The 15,534-nt window shown below is 51.0% G+C and overlaps 1 protein-coding gene across 2 annotated transcripts in view; it reads left to right on the top strand.

Annotated features, from left to right (window-relative positions):
- The window catches only part of MAD1L1 (MAD1 mitotic arrest deficient-like 1 (yeast)), a 321,869-nt gene that overhangs the window by 7,502 nt on the left and 298,833 nt on the right, over window positions 1–15,534 (top strand). For both annotated transcript variants that reach the window (XM_012729276.1, XM_004688054.2), the window contains exons 5-9: window positions 2,434–2,558; window positions 3,449–3,530; window positions 5,060–5,190; window positions 5,283–5,397; window positions 7,336–7,397. In XM_012729276.1, the coding sequence (XP_012584730.1) occupies window positions 2,434–2,558; window positions 3,449–3,530; window positions 5,060–5,190; window positions 5,283–5,397; window positions 7,336–7,397 (515 nt within the window). The remainder of the gene's footprint in view (window positions 1–2,433; window positions 2,559–3,448; window positions 3,531–5,059; window positions 5,191–5,282; window positions 5,398–7,335; window positions 7,398–15,534) is intronic.

The raw sequence follows: 15,534 nt of genomic DNA, 5'->3' as shown, positions 1-15,534 counted from the left end.
GTCCTGGGAAGAGTGGCTGGCCATCTGGACTCCGCCACGGCAGCGCTCCCTCCCCTGTGGGCCCCTGCAGGTTTTGCGTAAATGTTATCATCGTAGTAAAAGGACTAATTTTCCATTTCTAGTTTTCACTTAGTAGATCAGATGCATTTGTAATCTTTGTAATTATGATTTTTAATGGTTGATTAGCCCGTATATTCTTGTTTTCAGTTGTTTTGTTTTTCATTAGCCCCACCCCCACTCCATGTGCTCACACAGATACCAGGCCTTGCTGTTGGGTCTTCTGTTGGGCGGGCCCAGGTGTGACTCGATGGCCTTGCACTGGCTGCCGTGTGTGCTGGCAGTCACGTTGGGCTCTCCAGGCTCGCTGCAGCCTGACCTGTCAGGGATGGTGGTATTTTTGGCAGTACTTGTGTTCTTTCTTTTCAGCAGATGTAAGTAGGTGCCTCTGGATTTGCATATTTTTGATTATTAGCATGGCCCATTGGCTGCTGAGAGCATCTCTAGAACCGGAGCCTGTGTGAACTGTAGTCTTACTCTCTTTGCCAGTGGAAGGTACATGCATTTTAGAAATAGCCCACGCATAGATGCTGGTAGAAACTGGACTCCTCTGACCTTGCCTGTTCCTTTCCTCTGTTGCTCCAAATTACAGGTGCTGAGAGGGAAGCTGGAAACTGCCAGGGAGGAAGCAGGGAGCAGGGAGCGTGGATCATTGGTATTCTCTCTCGGTGTGGCTTTCTCTATTTGATAGATCTTCGGAAGCTGGCTCCAGGTTATTTTTACCTTGGCAGCGCTGGAGAGCATGTTAAGGCTGTTCTGACATCTGTCTTCTGATGTGGATGTTGGCAGGAGAGGAGCCGTGATCAGCCTCAAGACAGAGCCCCCTTTTGCTCTGTGTTTGCCAGAGCTTCCTTCCTGGCCCCAGGGGGACTGTTGGAAGCAGGTGCGGTCCAGGGAGTGCAGTCTGCACTCTCCTCAGTGAAGAGTGAGACCCGTACCACAGAAATTGCAAGCAGTCTGGTGAATGGGCCTAGTCTGGAAAAGGTCTTGGCCAGTGGGATGAGGACATTGAATATTGCTGCTTTTTCTGTCTCCTCTAGGAGACTGTCCCTGGTCACGCAGTCTAATGTCGCAGCATCCCTCCCTGTCTGTTATCTCAGCTCCCTGGCTTGTAACTCATCACTCTGGTCATCTTGACCTGCTTCTGGCCCGTCTTCTCCACGTGTTTGTCTTCGACGGGGCCAGCCATTGTCCCCTGTGTCTAACACAGTGCTTAGTGCCCACTGCATTTTTGAATTCTGTAGGATCTCTCAAAAGATATGTTCATTGTTAAATTTATTTTTTTGCTACTTTATTCTTTTTTTTAATTGCCAGATCGATACCCACTACTGTAATAAGACAAACTGTACAGGTGGGTGGTGTGGGATATGGATGCCCAGTGTTGGTCTCCCTGGGGGGCGTGGGTGATGGTGCTGCCATGTTTAAATGGGCCCTGGGTCAGTGCAGGTCTTCATGGGCAGGTAGGTGAGCACTGTTTGCAGAGGGTGTCCTCATGTGACATCCCTGTGGTGGGCTGTGCTGTCTGTTTCTTGCCCTCTCCATCTGGTTGGCATCTGGCTCAGAGATTAGTATGGCAACATTTCCAAGTGTTGGTCTACCACGGTGCTTCTGAGTGGGTTAGCATCTCCTATGGCCTGAGTGGCATACTGTTCCCAGAAGAGCCTCAGGGAGTTTTCGAAATCACCAGCAAGTTGCCTGGTAAAGGTATAGTTGGAGCTGGGGGTGGTGGTTCTGCTCCCCGATGTCCAGTGGTCTTGCTGTCCTGGAGGTTTTGCTCTTGGACAACCCCTTTCACCCCCTTTCAGACTGCTGTGGGCTGCATGCTTGCAGGCTCTGCTCATCCCATATGGCTGTCATGGCATCATTCTGAGAAATTCAGCCCTCCAGTTCAAGCTTCTTGGTGGGTATCTGGCTGTGGTTCCTAGGCGGCTTCTTCAGGACTTAGATGGTATAGTTGTGCACTGTATGGGGTTAGAGAATTTACTCAGGACTGAGAAACAAAAAATGGAGTGTTCAGGGAGAACCATGCAGAGCACCTCAGGGATGTGGGGGATGGGAAGGGCTATCATCAGGGCATGGGCCACAGAGGCTTCCACGTGCCTCGTATGATGTCTGCACCCATCTTGACTGGTAGCCCTTCATCATGATCCAGTCTCTTCCCATCAGCTTCTGGAAATGTGTGGCAGGGGTTGGATTGAGAAGCGATAGCTTGTCTGTCCTGGTTCATGTGTTCTGAAGGAGCAGATGACCCTACTCTGTCCCTGCCATGGGGAATGGGCAGGCTTTCATGAGGGCATCTCTCTGGCCTGTGCGCTCACTTCCCTTCATGTGCCAGCCGTCTGCAGGGCTGACCTCGCTTGCCCCATGTGCTTTCAGACCATTAGTGCACTGAAGGGGAGGCTCTCAGAGCTGCAGTGGAACGTGATGAACCAGGAGATGCAGGTGAAGCGTCTGGAGTCTGAGAAGCAGGAGCTGAAGGAGCAGCTGGACTTGCAGAACACGTGAGTGTGGTGGGAGGGACCATGGTGCACAGTCCCTACCCCTTGGCCAGGTCACCTTAACCACCTGTTGCCCTGGGTGTCAGGGCAGCCTGAAGCCTGCTCAGGGCAGGAGCGGAGCTGAGAGGGCCTTGCCAGCTGTGTAGGCAATGCCACACAGGACGCCCAGGCTCTTTTCCTGCACCCTCTGAGCCCAAGCACATTCCTTTATGTCCCCTTGCAGCCAGGTGCTATGTGCATTTCGGCTAAGTGCTGTCCTTGTCCACAGGCTGTTAGGGGAGAGAAACTGAGGCCTCTGGAGTGAGGGTGATGAGCCAGAGTAAGAGCAGTGCTGTAGGCGTTCTGAGACAAGAGGGGGGAGCATCTTTTCTTCCCTGCCCAGGGTGGGGATGCCTTCTTAGAGAGCTCCAGGAAAGAATATGTTTGGGCTAGATTCTAAAGACCATGTAGGACATCCCTGGGGTGCCATGTGGTTGGGAAAGGATGTTCCAGGCAGATGGAACATTCTAAGCAAAGGCCTAGAGGATAAAAGAATCCACTGGAGACAAGGTAGGCAGATTTGCATACACTATTGAAGAATTTGGCCTTTACCTTAGCACACATTATCTTAGGATGAATTTTGGTCTCTAGCTAGAGTGGGGGAGTCACCAAGGGGTCTTTGGCTGAGAAGGTACCAGGGCTAGTGGAAGCTGTCATGTGAACAGCATGGGGATGGGGGGGACCACAGGCTGCTGTGTTCAGAGGAGTTGCTGCCCTGTCCAGGGGAGTTGCTGAGGCCACAGAACCGCTGGTAGGGCTAGTGTCCAGGTGTGTATCCATGCTGGAGAGCCCTAGGGAGTGAGGGGGTATTGCTTTTACCACATCCTGCATGTGAAATACTCTTCTCTTGATAGAAAATGGCAGGAAGCCAATCAGAAGATTCAGGAGCTCCAGACCAACCAAGAAGTGAAGGCAGACCAGGAGTTGAGGATTAAGGTGAGTTGCTCCAGTCCAGCCCCTGGCCTTGCCTTGCAGCCATCACAGTGGGGGGCCCAGCTCCCCTGCCTGAGCTGGAGTTGTGCTCAGTGGCCTTCGGGACAGTGAGCAGCGCCTGTTCCCTTATAGCTCTCTGAGGCTGATGAACTATTTCCTCTGTGCGCCAGTCCATGCCAGGGCTTGGGCCCATACTGAGTGAGAGCTGTATTCTCCAAGGAAGATCATGTTCTAGTGGATGAAGACAACAGATGTGTGACAAAAGACAGTAACCGTGCTAGTCCCAAGGAGTGTTGAGAGAGGACAGAGCAGCTCAGGGAGGCTGAACCCGGCCCCTCGGATAGTCAAGCTGCAGGCCTGTCTGGGGTAGGGGGAGGGGACAACTCCCTCCGGGGATGCAGGGTGCAGGCTTTGGGGCCTTTGAGTGACACCCAGCCTCCAGGCCCAGTCTTTGTGCAGCAGCCCATGTTAGCACCTCCTCTCATTCTTTCTGTCTATGTAGCTTTGTGGGGTCTTGAGTACTGTGCTTGTTTTTTATATTATTTATTTTGTTACCTCATTGTTTGTTTCTGTCCATTTGATTGCTCCCCTCAGCCGTTGTTCTCTAGCCACTGTAGCACCTGTGACCCACCAACATAGTCCTCTATGCTCTTCTCTGCTTTCTTTTCACTCCTCGCCTTCCCACTCTCTGCTGGATGCCTCAAGTGGGAGTACCCTGCTCACCGTGCTGTTCTCCCCGGGGCTTTCCGCCCCCTTCTCCTCGCCTCAGCCCTAGGCTGAGGATTTACTTGCATGCCCAACTTCATGCTTTCCCCCCAGACTCCTCGTTCCTCCTTGCTGAGACCCCATCTGTTGTCCTGTCACTCTGCCCCTGCAACTGACCCAGTGCCCTGCACAGAGATGGGTGGTCAGTGTTGCTCAGTGACGGGCAGAGCTGCTCCTGGTTTCATACTCTGAGCTGTTCTCTGAAGGTATCTCCCATTGTATCCCAAGGAGACTAGACACTGTGTCACCATAAGGAGACAGTTTTCAGTGCTGTTAGGACTAAGAGCACATCTGGCACTGAGGCGGGGATGTTTTCGCTGGCCCTGTGTTCAGGGAGCCTTAGCTGAGTGTCCTTGGGCAGATGTGTGCGAGGGCAGCACAGTGTGACAGTGAGAGGTGCCCGTGGCCGCTGAGGGTGCCCTGGCAGTGTAGGCTGAGGACACAGCAGAGACACACTGATGCATCCAGTGTGGGGTTTCCTGGAAGAGGGCATGCAGGGCCTGGGTTGCCTCATCCTGCATCTGTGTCCCCAGAGGGAGTCATCCCCTCCCTGCACCCCAGACAGGCCTGCAGCTTGGCTATCCGAGGGGCCGAGTTCAGCCTCCCTGAGCTGCTCTGTCCTATCTCAACACTCCTCAGGACGTGGGACTAGCACGGTTACTGTCTGTCACACATCTGGTGTGTGTCACGTGTCCTGACCCAGGAGAGTGGGTTGCCTCAGAGAACTTTGTCGCCAGTGACTTTCTCCTCTGCCCTTCCTCATGCAGGATTTGGAGCAGAAGCTGTCCCTGCAGGAGCAGGATGCTGCCATTGTGAGGAACATGAAGTCTGAGCTCGTGCGGCTGCCCAAGATGGAGCGGGAGTTGAAGCAGCTGAGGGAGGAGAACTCCTACCTGCGGTGAGGTGGGGTGGGCGGGGGGCTTGACTTCTCACTCCTGGGCACAGCCCCAGGACGCGTGGCCATTTGAGTGACTGTTTGTGGTCCTTCAGGGAGACTCACGAGACCAATGGGCTGCTCCGCGAGGAACTAGAGGGGCTGCAGCGGAGGCTGGGGCGTCAGGAGAAGATGCAGGAGAATCTGGTTGACCTGGAGCTGGAGAGGGAGGTGAGGCCGACATGTCTCTTTCCTGTGGGCTGACCTCTGTGTCGAGAAGTTTCAGGCCAGTTTCTCGTCTGGACTGTGGTAGCCACTGTGTGGCTATGGTGGCGGCATAGTGACCTGGAGGTGGCAGGCCTCATCCTCAGAACTAGCGCTGCCACTTGACATGACAGAGGGGAGTCAGAGACTGGCCTGTGCTAGAGAGACCCCCGGGTATCCAGACAGGCTGTTAAGGGGGCCATCGTCCTTACATGCACAAGGCCGGGAGGAGGCATCAGGGCGTGTAGGTTAGTGGCACTGCTGAGGGAGGAGGGGCTGAGCCAAGGCCTGTGGACACCTCTGGAGTCTGGAAAGGGCCAGGAAATAGATTTCCCCCTGGATCCTCCAGAGGAACCAGCTCTGCTGAGTGAGACCCTTGCTGGGCTCATCACCTCAAGAGCTGCGAGGTAGTGAATTTGTGTGGTTGGCATCCTCTCAGCAGTCACATGGAGGGTGAGTCAGAGAGGGGCCCCCCTGGGGTAGTGCCCACCCACAGATGTAAAGGGACACCTGTGTCTGCTGTTGGGACTCACAGTGCACTTTGTGAGATACCATCTGGCTGAAAGCATCCCCCTGGCCGCTGGCAGACGAGACAAGAGCTGATCTGGTGCAGAGCACTCTCTCTCGCCCAGAGTGCACGGTGGGGGCCAGGAGTGGTTCCTCCCAGCTCCTGGTCCAGAGTCTGTGTTGTGCATGGCTGCCCACCCTCTGCCAGCCAGTCTCCACTTCCCCGGCTTCCGAGCTGCTAGGAGTGAGAGTCACTGATAGTTCTGTGCCTTTACGGTGTGGGAGGTGCCCGAGCCTGTCTGTGGCTGAGCCTGAGCAGTGAGCTTCGCCCAGGAGGAGGCTTGCGGCCAACCTTCACCTGTGGTAAAGCAGGGCTCCTTTTGTGTGTGCTGGCTCAGGTGGGTGCTTACTTGAAAGGCAACTCTGCCTTTGCAGTGTTTTCTCTGAACGTAGTATATTTGCATTTGGTTAGTATTTTGTCTATTTAATCACACTGAGTATTTTCAGATCTTGTTGTGGCTGCCTGATGGCTGTGACCCTGGGAAGTTACCCTCTCTGTCATCTGTATAGTGGGGAATAATATTGCCTGCCTCTTAGGGTAGTGAGGTTAGATGAATTTCAGTGATGTACTTAAGCGGCACTTGGCATGTCATAAGTATTCACTAAGCACAGACTTTAATACTGATAAGATCACAAGTGAGCTTAGGAACGGTTAAAGGAACACACGAGGATAGGACTGTGCCTGGCCCTGGGCCATGATGACAGGGGCCAGACAAAGGCATAGAGGCCTTGTCTGCACATGGTTTACCTTAATCTAGAAGGGGAGGGGACTGCAGGGCTTTTGGAACAGTGGTCAGTTGGAGCAGATGGAGAGCACCAGGGGGGGTGGCTTGCTTGTAGTGCTGGGTGGGGGTCAAGGACTGGGGTCCCTTCATCTCTGGGGTCATGGCGCCTGGGCAGCTGTGTCAGAGGGGGGCTCCCTTTGCCCTAGGGCTGCGCATACTGGGGAGCACCTGGAACTGGAGGAACAGTGAGGCCGTGTGGCCCTAATGCCCAGCTTCTGTCCCCCCCTCAACCCCCCCACTTCCTTTTCCTGCTGGCATCTTTACTGCAGCTAGGGAACAGGGAATGAATTACACATGGAGCTTAACTTAAGCAACTGTGACCTGTCTTCTTTAGAGCACACTGGGAGAATTTGCATTCCAGTGCAGAGAAAAGGGTGAGGACGACACAACGTCCTTTGTTCACTGTGGGTTCTACCTGGTGCATTTGGTCTGGGGTGATCCTCATGGTGGGTGAGGTGAACGTGACTAGGTGTGAAAGGACAGCAGGTGGGTCATGCAGTCCTTGGACAAGAGATGACAGGGCCGGGTGCTCTAATGATCTATCCTGTTCCAGAGACTGCTGGCAAAGCTGCAGAGCTGGGAGAAACTGGACCAGACCACCGGCTTGAGCATCAGGTAGGCAGGGGTGCTGGGCCTTTGTGTCCCATCTTCCACGGTTTACCTTCTGCAGAGGGGCCTTGCCTCCCCAGGGCCCTCCAGTGGAGGTTGTCTGTAGCAGACCGGGACGCATTTGCCACATGTTGCTTAGTTTTCTCGAGATCCTTCCATAGTGGGAAGGAAAGGAGCTACGTCACTTGCCCTGCCAGAGTCTTAATGACGCCTTCATTTAAAATTGGGACATTTGTAGCAAAGTGATGGCAGGGATTTCATTGCCCTACATCACTGGTCTTTGCTAAAGGACTCTTGCATACACTGAGGAATAATTGCTTTAGGGCACTGTCATTCCTTTTAAGTGGACTTGGAGACGAACTGAGTTTTTAAGGGTGAAAAGAGAACGCAGTAACGGAGCACTGTGGACCCACAGCAGCCTTCTTAGTCGGTCTGTTGGTGGAGCTGCTGGACAGCCACCAGTGCAGGCTGAGGGCTGGGCTGACCATCCTGCTCTCTGATGTGAAGGACAGGCCATAGTCACCTTGCCACCTGCTGCTTGTCTTTCTGGGGACCTCTGCTGCTCATTCTCTGGTGTTGCTTTCCAGTCACCTGCCCTTCACTCCCCAGACTCCCCCGAGCCCCTGTAGACTGACTTATCCAGCAGCTTTGGTGGACTGCCCTCCCTGTTTTGTGTTCCATTATTCCCATTGTGGTGTGTGGAAGACTGATCGTTGCTGATGGAGCTTGGGGAGCCCTGGTGTTTAAGGGGTCTTTGTCATAGCTGCTGTGTGACTTCAAGACTCTATCTTCTTTCCTGCTGCTCTCAGAAACTAGGCTGAGATTGAGACTCTTCAGTAAGAGTGGTAATTTCTGGTTCTGGACCCAGGCTGTTGTGATCAGTTGACTTTCCAGTTGACTTTCACTTGAGAATGCCTCCTCATTTTCTTTCTGCCTCACACAGTCACAGAGGACAGAAGTCTGCTCTTTCCTCTTGAACTCCACCTGCAGGACCCGGATTCATGTAGGGCTGGCCACAGCGGGGCCTGAATGCTTTGTGCTTCTTTTTGTTCTCTGGGCTTATTAACTAACCAGAAAACTTCCTTCTGCTTCCAGGGAGATAACTCATCACAAGGGAACCCTCTATGGCTTCTATGGGAGATGCCCATGGATGTTGATCAGGCTAGCCTGCTGGCGTGTTAGCATGCCCTGCCTGTGCATAGGGCATCAGTCAAGCCAGCAGCTGCCCCTTGACCTCACTTTGGTGTCCCGGGAAACCTGGGGACCCTACACAAGCACAGCCAGTGTGTGGGCAAATGAAGTTTGCAAGTGATTGCCAGCCAACTGGGGCACCTGCTCTTGGATCTGGGGGGCTGGGGGGTGTCAGTTGTTTGTGCATGTGTGTTCATGTACCTGCCTCATAATGCCAGATGCCGAGTGAGGGAGAAGAAGCAGATGGCCCAGAGGGCTGGCAGATATGGGAATCTGCCTGTGTTCTCTGTCAGCTTAGGACTGGAACAGAGGGCCACATGGTGGGAAATGAGTGGGACAGTGATGGTAGGGTCTTGTCTGCTTTCCCACTGACCTGCAGAGCCGTTTTCTGCCTGCCACGTGCCCTGGGCCCCTTTTTTTGCTCTGGGAAGGAGTACAGTGCTTTCCTCACGCTCGTGAGAGTTCTATTTGGTTGCCTGCTGAAGAAGTGTCTTGAAACTGCAGGTTGGTGCTGGGGGTCTGAACAGCCAGAGGCTGACTTCTAGATAGGCAGGTAATGCATCATGGTCACCTTGATCCTGATCACCTAGATCTCACCATGGCCTTTAACAAGGGCAGGTTTTCTTTCATGTGCTTGAGGTCTGTTGTTCCTGGGTCACTTCTGGGGGCACTTTGGACATCTCAGCTCTTCTTTGTCAGCCCTGCTTGAGTGTTTTTGGGCAGGCTTTCACTTCAGGGCTCTGGCCTCACTTAATAGGTACAAGTGTCCTGTCAGGAGATTGCCTGGGCTCCCAGGGAAACCCAAGTCCTCTAGGTAGCTTCTCTATAAGAGTTACACACCGAATCTTCACATGACCTTGACTACAGTGGGGAGCTTGACTATCTTTTTTGCCAGATTTGGGCATAATAGTGATTTCTGAGTGGGGATGTAGTGATTTCTGAGTGGGGATGTGGGGCACAGGAGTGAGGTGGGGCCTGCAGGAGGGCGTGAGACAGAGAAGCGGGCGGTAGGAAGCCATGGAAGGTGGTGCTCCTATGGAGCAGCTTTCTGGAAGGTGGAGGTTGGGGTCTGCTGGAAGTGTCTAGAATGGACACCCTTCATCAGTCTTGGTGACAGAAAGACTTGTATAATATTGGTTTCTTGCCATGGGGTCATGGAGGTCACTGAGAATCTGATGAAAGCAGACTTTATCTCCATGAAAATGCACATTTTTGAGCCGGTAACATGTAGACAGAGCTTTGCACGTTCATTCAGTCACTCCTTTCCCAGTGAAGCTTGATCAGCCAGGTTTGCAGCAAATGAAGTTGAAGTACAATAGATGTCCTGGAAGCTGAAGTTCAGGGGACTGGAAGGATGTTTTAGCCTGGTTTGGTAGACTTGAAATGGCCGTAATCTTGGGACTGAGGCCACTCACGAGGGGCAGGACCTGTGGCCGTTGTCGCCTGGGTTTCCAAGAGCTGCCGCCACTAGGTGGCACCCCTGCCCCCTTGGTTAGCTTGGCTCCTGTGACCTTGAGCTGCTGGTTCCTTGGTGCTGCAGTGTCCACTGGGTTTCTGGTTTTAGGCATGCTGCTCACAGTACTTCTTTGCCCGTTGTGTTTGTCCCACAAGTGCTTCCTAGTCTAAAACCAGGGTTTGGTTGAGAAAGGGTTCTGAGTGATGTCTTTACAGTTCCTGCTCGCCTTTGGGTGGCCATTATCTCCCATACCTACCATCTTTGATTATCCTCTTTAAGAGCCTCAAACCCCTACAGTCTTTGAGCTTTTGCTGTTTTAGCTCAAATATTCTCCACATGGGGGAAGGGGCTGTGACTTTTCTGATTCTCAGAGGGATCTGTGATCTAGTACAGGGTAAGGAGTAGAGGTCTGGTTTAATACCTGGAAAGACCAAAACCCCTGAAGAGTCACCTCCTCTTCCAGATTTGGGGTATCTTATCTTCTGAGGAATTCAGAGATATTTAGGAGAGTGGGGTGGGCAAGTTGCTGGGGTGGGTCAACCCTTGTAAATCTATAGGGAAGCTCTTTAGAGCCAAGTTTCCCTCTCTGCCAGGCAAGCTTGTCCACCCTTGATATTGCCTAATTGCTTGTCTCCAGCACACAGGTTCTGGAAGGTGGGAGGCAGTTGGGCTTCATGACTTCATGAGTCCTGGGAAGAGGGAGGTATGCTGTGCCAGGGACGTAGGCCTGGGTCATCGTGGGGACTTTGGGTGCTTGTGGCCAATAATGATGTTAGGGGGAGAACAGGTGAGTTTGGTATTTGCACATCCTTAGCCTTAGCGCTCTGCAAACTGGAGTAAGGTGTACACCAGGAAGCACCTTTTGAGGGGTCTGTATCAACCTAGGCAGGATGACCGTGGCAGTGAAGAAAGAGTAACAAATGGAGTGGAAGTGAATTCCTCTCAGGAACCCAGGGATGCTTGATTTGGGAAGTGAATAAATGGAATTGACAAAGGGAAAAATCAGATCACCTCGGTAGAGGCAGAAGTGTTTGTTGAAATTCCATACATATTCATAATTAGAAGCTCTCAAGAAACCCACACAGAAGGGGACAGAAGAAGGGTGACAACAAGCCCTATGACTGGTGCAGGATGGTGTCACCATCTGTGCTCACCAACACCGTCCACTGTGCTTGAGAGCCTGTTGTATGATGAGTAAGAAAATAGAAAGCATCCAGACTGGGAAGGAAGAATATTGTATTTTAAGATAACGTAGCTATCTTTAAGAAAATTCCCAAGGAATCTGTAAGAAGTTAGGGGAACTAATAGGCAAGTCTAACAGGCCCATAGAACTCAAGTGCATTTTGGTATACTAGCAAGGAGCCATGGGAAGGACATAGCACTTACAGGAGCATCAAAAAACATCCAATAGATGTGTGAGATGTATATGCCCCAAAATGCAAAATGTTGCCGAGACAAATTAAGGATAACCTAGTGCAAATAAGTGGAGATGTATACTGTGTTCATGCAGTGGAAGACTCAATATTTTTAAGATGTCAACTTGATAAAAATTAATCCTTGTGTCAGTGTAATATCAATCAGAGTTCTTGCAGATGTTTTTTTTAGCAGTAATCAGCAAACTGATTCTAAAATTCCTATAAAAGTGGGAAGGACCTAGGTTAGCTATCTTGAAATTGAGCCAGTTAAATTGCTGTGACTGATTCCCAAGAATCAAGTAAGTGTGTTGTGTGTTAATGTTAAGGATTGACATGTAAATCAGAGAAAGTTCAGGAATAAAACCAGAATATTGAGACAGTTGATTTTTGTCAAGGTGACAGGATAATTTGATGTCAGTGAGTCTTTTCGGTAAGTAGTATGATGCTGAAACGGTGGGTCATCTGTATGGGCGGTATAGAAACTGGTGTGCACAGGCTGTAACTCAATGGAGCGTGCACCTCAGTGTAAAAATGAAACCTCTGGGAGTTTAGTTTGTATTTGGCAGAGTCCTTAGAACACAAAAGGCATAAACCATAAGTGAAAAAAATAGGTAAGTTAGATAAATAAAAACTTTTGCTCTCAAAAGACACAAGAAAGAGAAAAGACAAACCTTGACTAGGGGAAAATATTTGCAATACATACAAGAGTGAGGACTTATCTCCAGAATAGATGACAAATTCTTCCAAATCAATACAATGACCAGATTTATAAAAAATCTCGGCGTGAGAACTACCTGGATACACGCCCCTGTGTAAGTCATACCTCAGTCATCCTGTCTGAGAACAGTCAGTGAGCAGGAGGGATTGGCTGTGAGGGCAGATAATTTTATAAGACTTTGAGCAGATAATTTTATAAGAGAAGATATACAAGTGGAAGGAAAGACAGGAAAGCTATTTGACAGTTTGTCACCAGGAGTCTATAAGTTACTGCTATGCCCAGTAGAATGACCCAGATTAAAGTGACAGGCCAGCTGTTGGTGAAGCTGTGGAGCTGCAGGAACTCTGAGATACTGCTGGTGTGGGTGGAAAATGGTGCAGCTACCATGGAAACAGTCTGGCACTTTCCTGAACATTTATGGTATGACCCAGCAATTCTTCTAGATGTTTACCCAACAGAAATGAAGACCTGTCCAAGGTGGCTTCATTCACAGTAGCCGCAGCGTGGAAGCAGCGGCAATGCCTGCCAGCAGGTGAGTGGACGGATGGATGAGGCATGGCCCACAGTGGAGTTCGGCTCAGCATCTGGAGACACGTAGAGACATGAAGGGCTCTCCTGCCAGTGAAAGAGGACAAGCTCAGTGAGATCCTACTGTGTGATAAATAATGTTTACTTGAAATTTAGAAAAAGGCAAAACTGATCTGTGGTGACTAAGGCAGGTATGGGGGTATGATAGGATGTGAAAGCAAGGTTGGGGTATGATGGGGGCAAAAGGAATCCTTGTGGGATATTTGAAATTGTCTGGACTTGGCGTGAGAACTACCCAGATACATGCCCCTGTATAAGTCACACCTCAGTCATCCTGATCTGAGAACAGTCAGTGACCAGGAGGGATTGGCTGTGAGGGCAGGAAAGGCCTCGGAGGCAACTTGAACTGAAGTTGGGAGTGGATGAGGATGCTTTTTAAAGCCCTCGCTTTGGGAGGGACCCATCCCCTGGCTTGTCAGAGGCTCATGGGCAGCCAGACTTCTGGCTGTGATGCCCCAGCCAAGGCAGATTTGCCTGCATCTTCCGGCCCTGGGGCCGGCACTGTTGGGAATGGCCACCATGTGAGTCTGGGTGAGGGTGACAGAAAGTCAGGTGATTTCACTTAGTTGATGAAAACAATAGAACAAGCTCTTGGCAAATCCAAAGTCGATGGAAGAGGAGGAGGTGAAAAGTGAAAGGAGTCTCCCTGTGTCACCTCACGGAGGTGACCTCACCTAGCCCCCAGTGCCATCGCTCTGCACCCCCATCATGTAGTGCCCAGGAATTGCCATAGCAGAATGGGACTGAGTGTTGTTCCTGAGGTGGGCAGCAAGGCACTGCTAATTTCACCCACAAGCCATCTTATTTTTTTTTTAAAGATATATTTACTTCTGCCTACAAGAACTGGGATGTAGGCCAGAGGTGCAGGGGTTGAGAGGATTCACCAGAGGCAGAGTGGGGAGCAAAACAGGTGGACTGACGAAGTACACTGCTGAGGGGAGCAGCAGTTGGGTCAGGAGAGGTCTGCCATGCCTCGTGGGTCACTTCCTGGCTGAAGATCGATCTCCTGCTCCAGTGGCTGCTATAGCTTTATGGTGCTGAGACTAAACCCCTTGTGCCAGTGGGGGGGGGGGGGGGGCGGGTGTCCCACCACAGACTGTCTTTTGCAGGCACTGTCGATTGGGTGTTGCATATCCGTGTTTTATGTTGTTCCCCTACACCCCTGGAGGTGCTGGTTCTGTGATGTTGCTGTGTGCCCGTTTTTTTTGCTTATTTTCCAACAGTACTTTGCAGCAGCATAGAGAGCACTTCTAAATTATCTTCAAGAGCTGCCATGTTCTGTGGCGTAGACTGAAGTTGGGGATGAACAGTGCTTCAGCAGTCCCCGGGGATGGATGTGTAGGTTGTGTCCTTCAGGCTTGCAGAATGGGACTGAGCTCTCAGTAAACAGTGCTCTGTTGGTTGGTTAAATTCTTAGAAGGAGCCTTTTTATTTTAAAAGATATACGTGTATGAAACTGCTGTTGCCAAGTTGCCTTCCAGAAGCTTCGTACATCTTTAATTTCTGTCAGAGCATTTGGGTATTATCACTTATTTTGGGCAGATCCTTTTCAGAGGTTTTAGTGGCGTTTCAAAGAAGCAGGAGGATCTCCAGTGGTTTGGCTTTTAAAAAGTTTACTTAGCAGTTCCTATTGCAGGGGGACCTTATTAAATCGGCATGGAATGCGTGTTGAGCTCCTCTGCAGTCAAGCTTCTAATTTTGCAGAGGAAATAGCTTGCTCATGGCAAGGATGCCTCTGCGCTTTGGCTCCTTCCCTGCCCCTTTGTGCTTGCATCTGGCCTTGTTTCAGATCAGGCTGGGAGGGCGTAATACCTGTTAGTGTGCGTGTAGGTTTGATGGGAGCGGAGGGCTTGTGCAGGAAGTGGCCCTGGGGAGACTGACAGACAGGTAGGTTTGGCTGGCCCCGAAGCCTGGCAGCTTTATGCCCTTGAAATTGCTGACCTGTCACCTGAGTGGGCGTTGGGAGCCTACAAGTGCTGACCTGGACATTTCCCTAACAGTCACATGCTGGTCAGATGACAGTCTTGGAGACTGGTTCCCCCTAGTGTGTGAGGCCAATTAGGAGAACTGCGAAGGGGAGAATGTGTCATCTCCTTCTAAGAGAGGTTTATTGACCACCTAGACACTTTTATTATTCTAGTTACTGTGCTCTGATTCTAGCTACCTACGCATTGGATTGATCAATGCAAGAAGTGCAGCTGGGGTGTGGGAAGAGAGGTGAACTGTCAAGTGTTGTGGTCCGTGTGTACTGGCCTTGATTTGGTTTTCTTTGGTAGCACAAGAGGAGGAGGAAGGAGAAGTGTTTTACCTTCTCTGTCCTTTGCTCTGGTCATGCACGTTAATGCCTCAGTGATCATGCTAATGCTGTCTTGTCTTTTTTAATTCATTCATTTACCACAAGCTGTTCTCGTGGAGCTTAGGGTTTGGAGAGGTGCTTCAGTTCCATTTGCCTCCTTCAGGCCTGCACATCTGTGAGGTGTTGGCTCCCAGGTCCCTTTGCCCCAGAACCAGGAGCATCGTCCCCAGGAAAGGCGTACAGGGAGAGACTGGGACTTCTGATGCATCATGACTTTTAACTGCCTATCAAGGCCCTCAGAAGCGGTTGTTCTTGTGCACCTGCTCTTATCCTTAAACTGTAGTCATTCTAACTCTTGGTTGTCAGGTCCCATCTGCTACCTTGAAGGTGTGCTTGCTTTCTTTACTGGTAATTCTCAGTCTTATGGCCATCTGTCTTTAGCATCTCTATGCCTGGCATCCAGTAGGCTTTAATAAATG

Source organism: Condylura cristata, unplaced genomic scaffold, assembly GCF_000260355.1.
Source record: "Condylura cristata isolate star-nosed mole 26May11 unplaced genomic scaffold, ConCri1.0 scaffold00024, whole genome shotgun sequence".
NCBI classification, from domain to species: Eukaryota; Metazoa; Chordata; class Mammalia; order Eulipotyphla; family Talpidae; genus Condylura; species Condylura cristata.
This window is presented reverse-complemented; position numbering and strand designations above follow the sequence as displayed.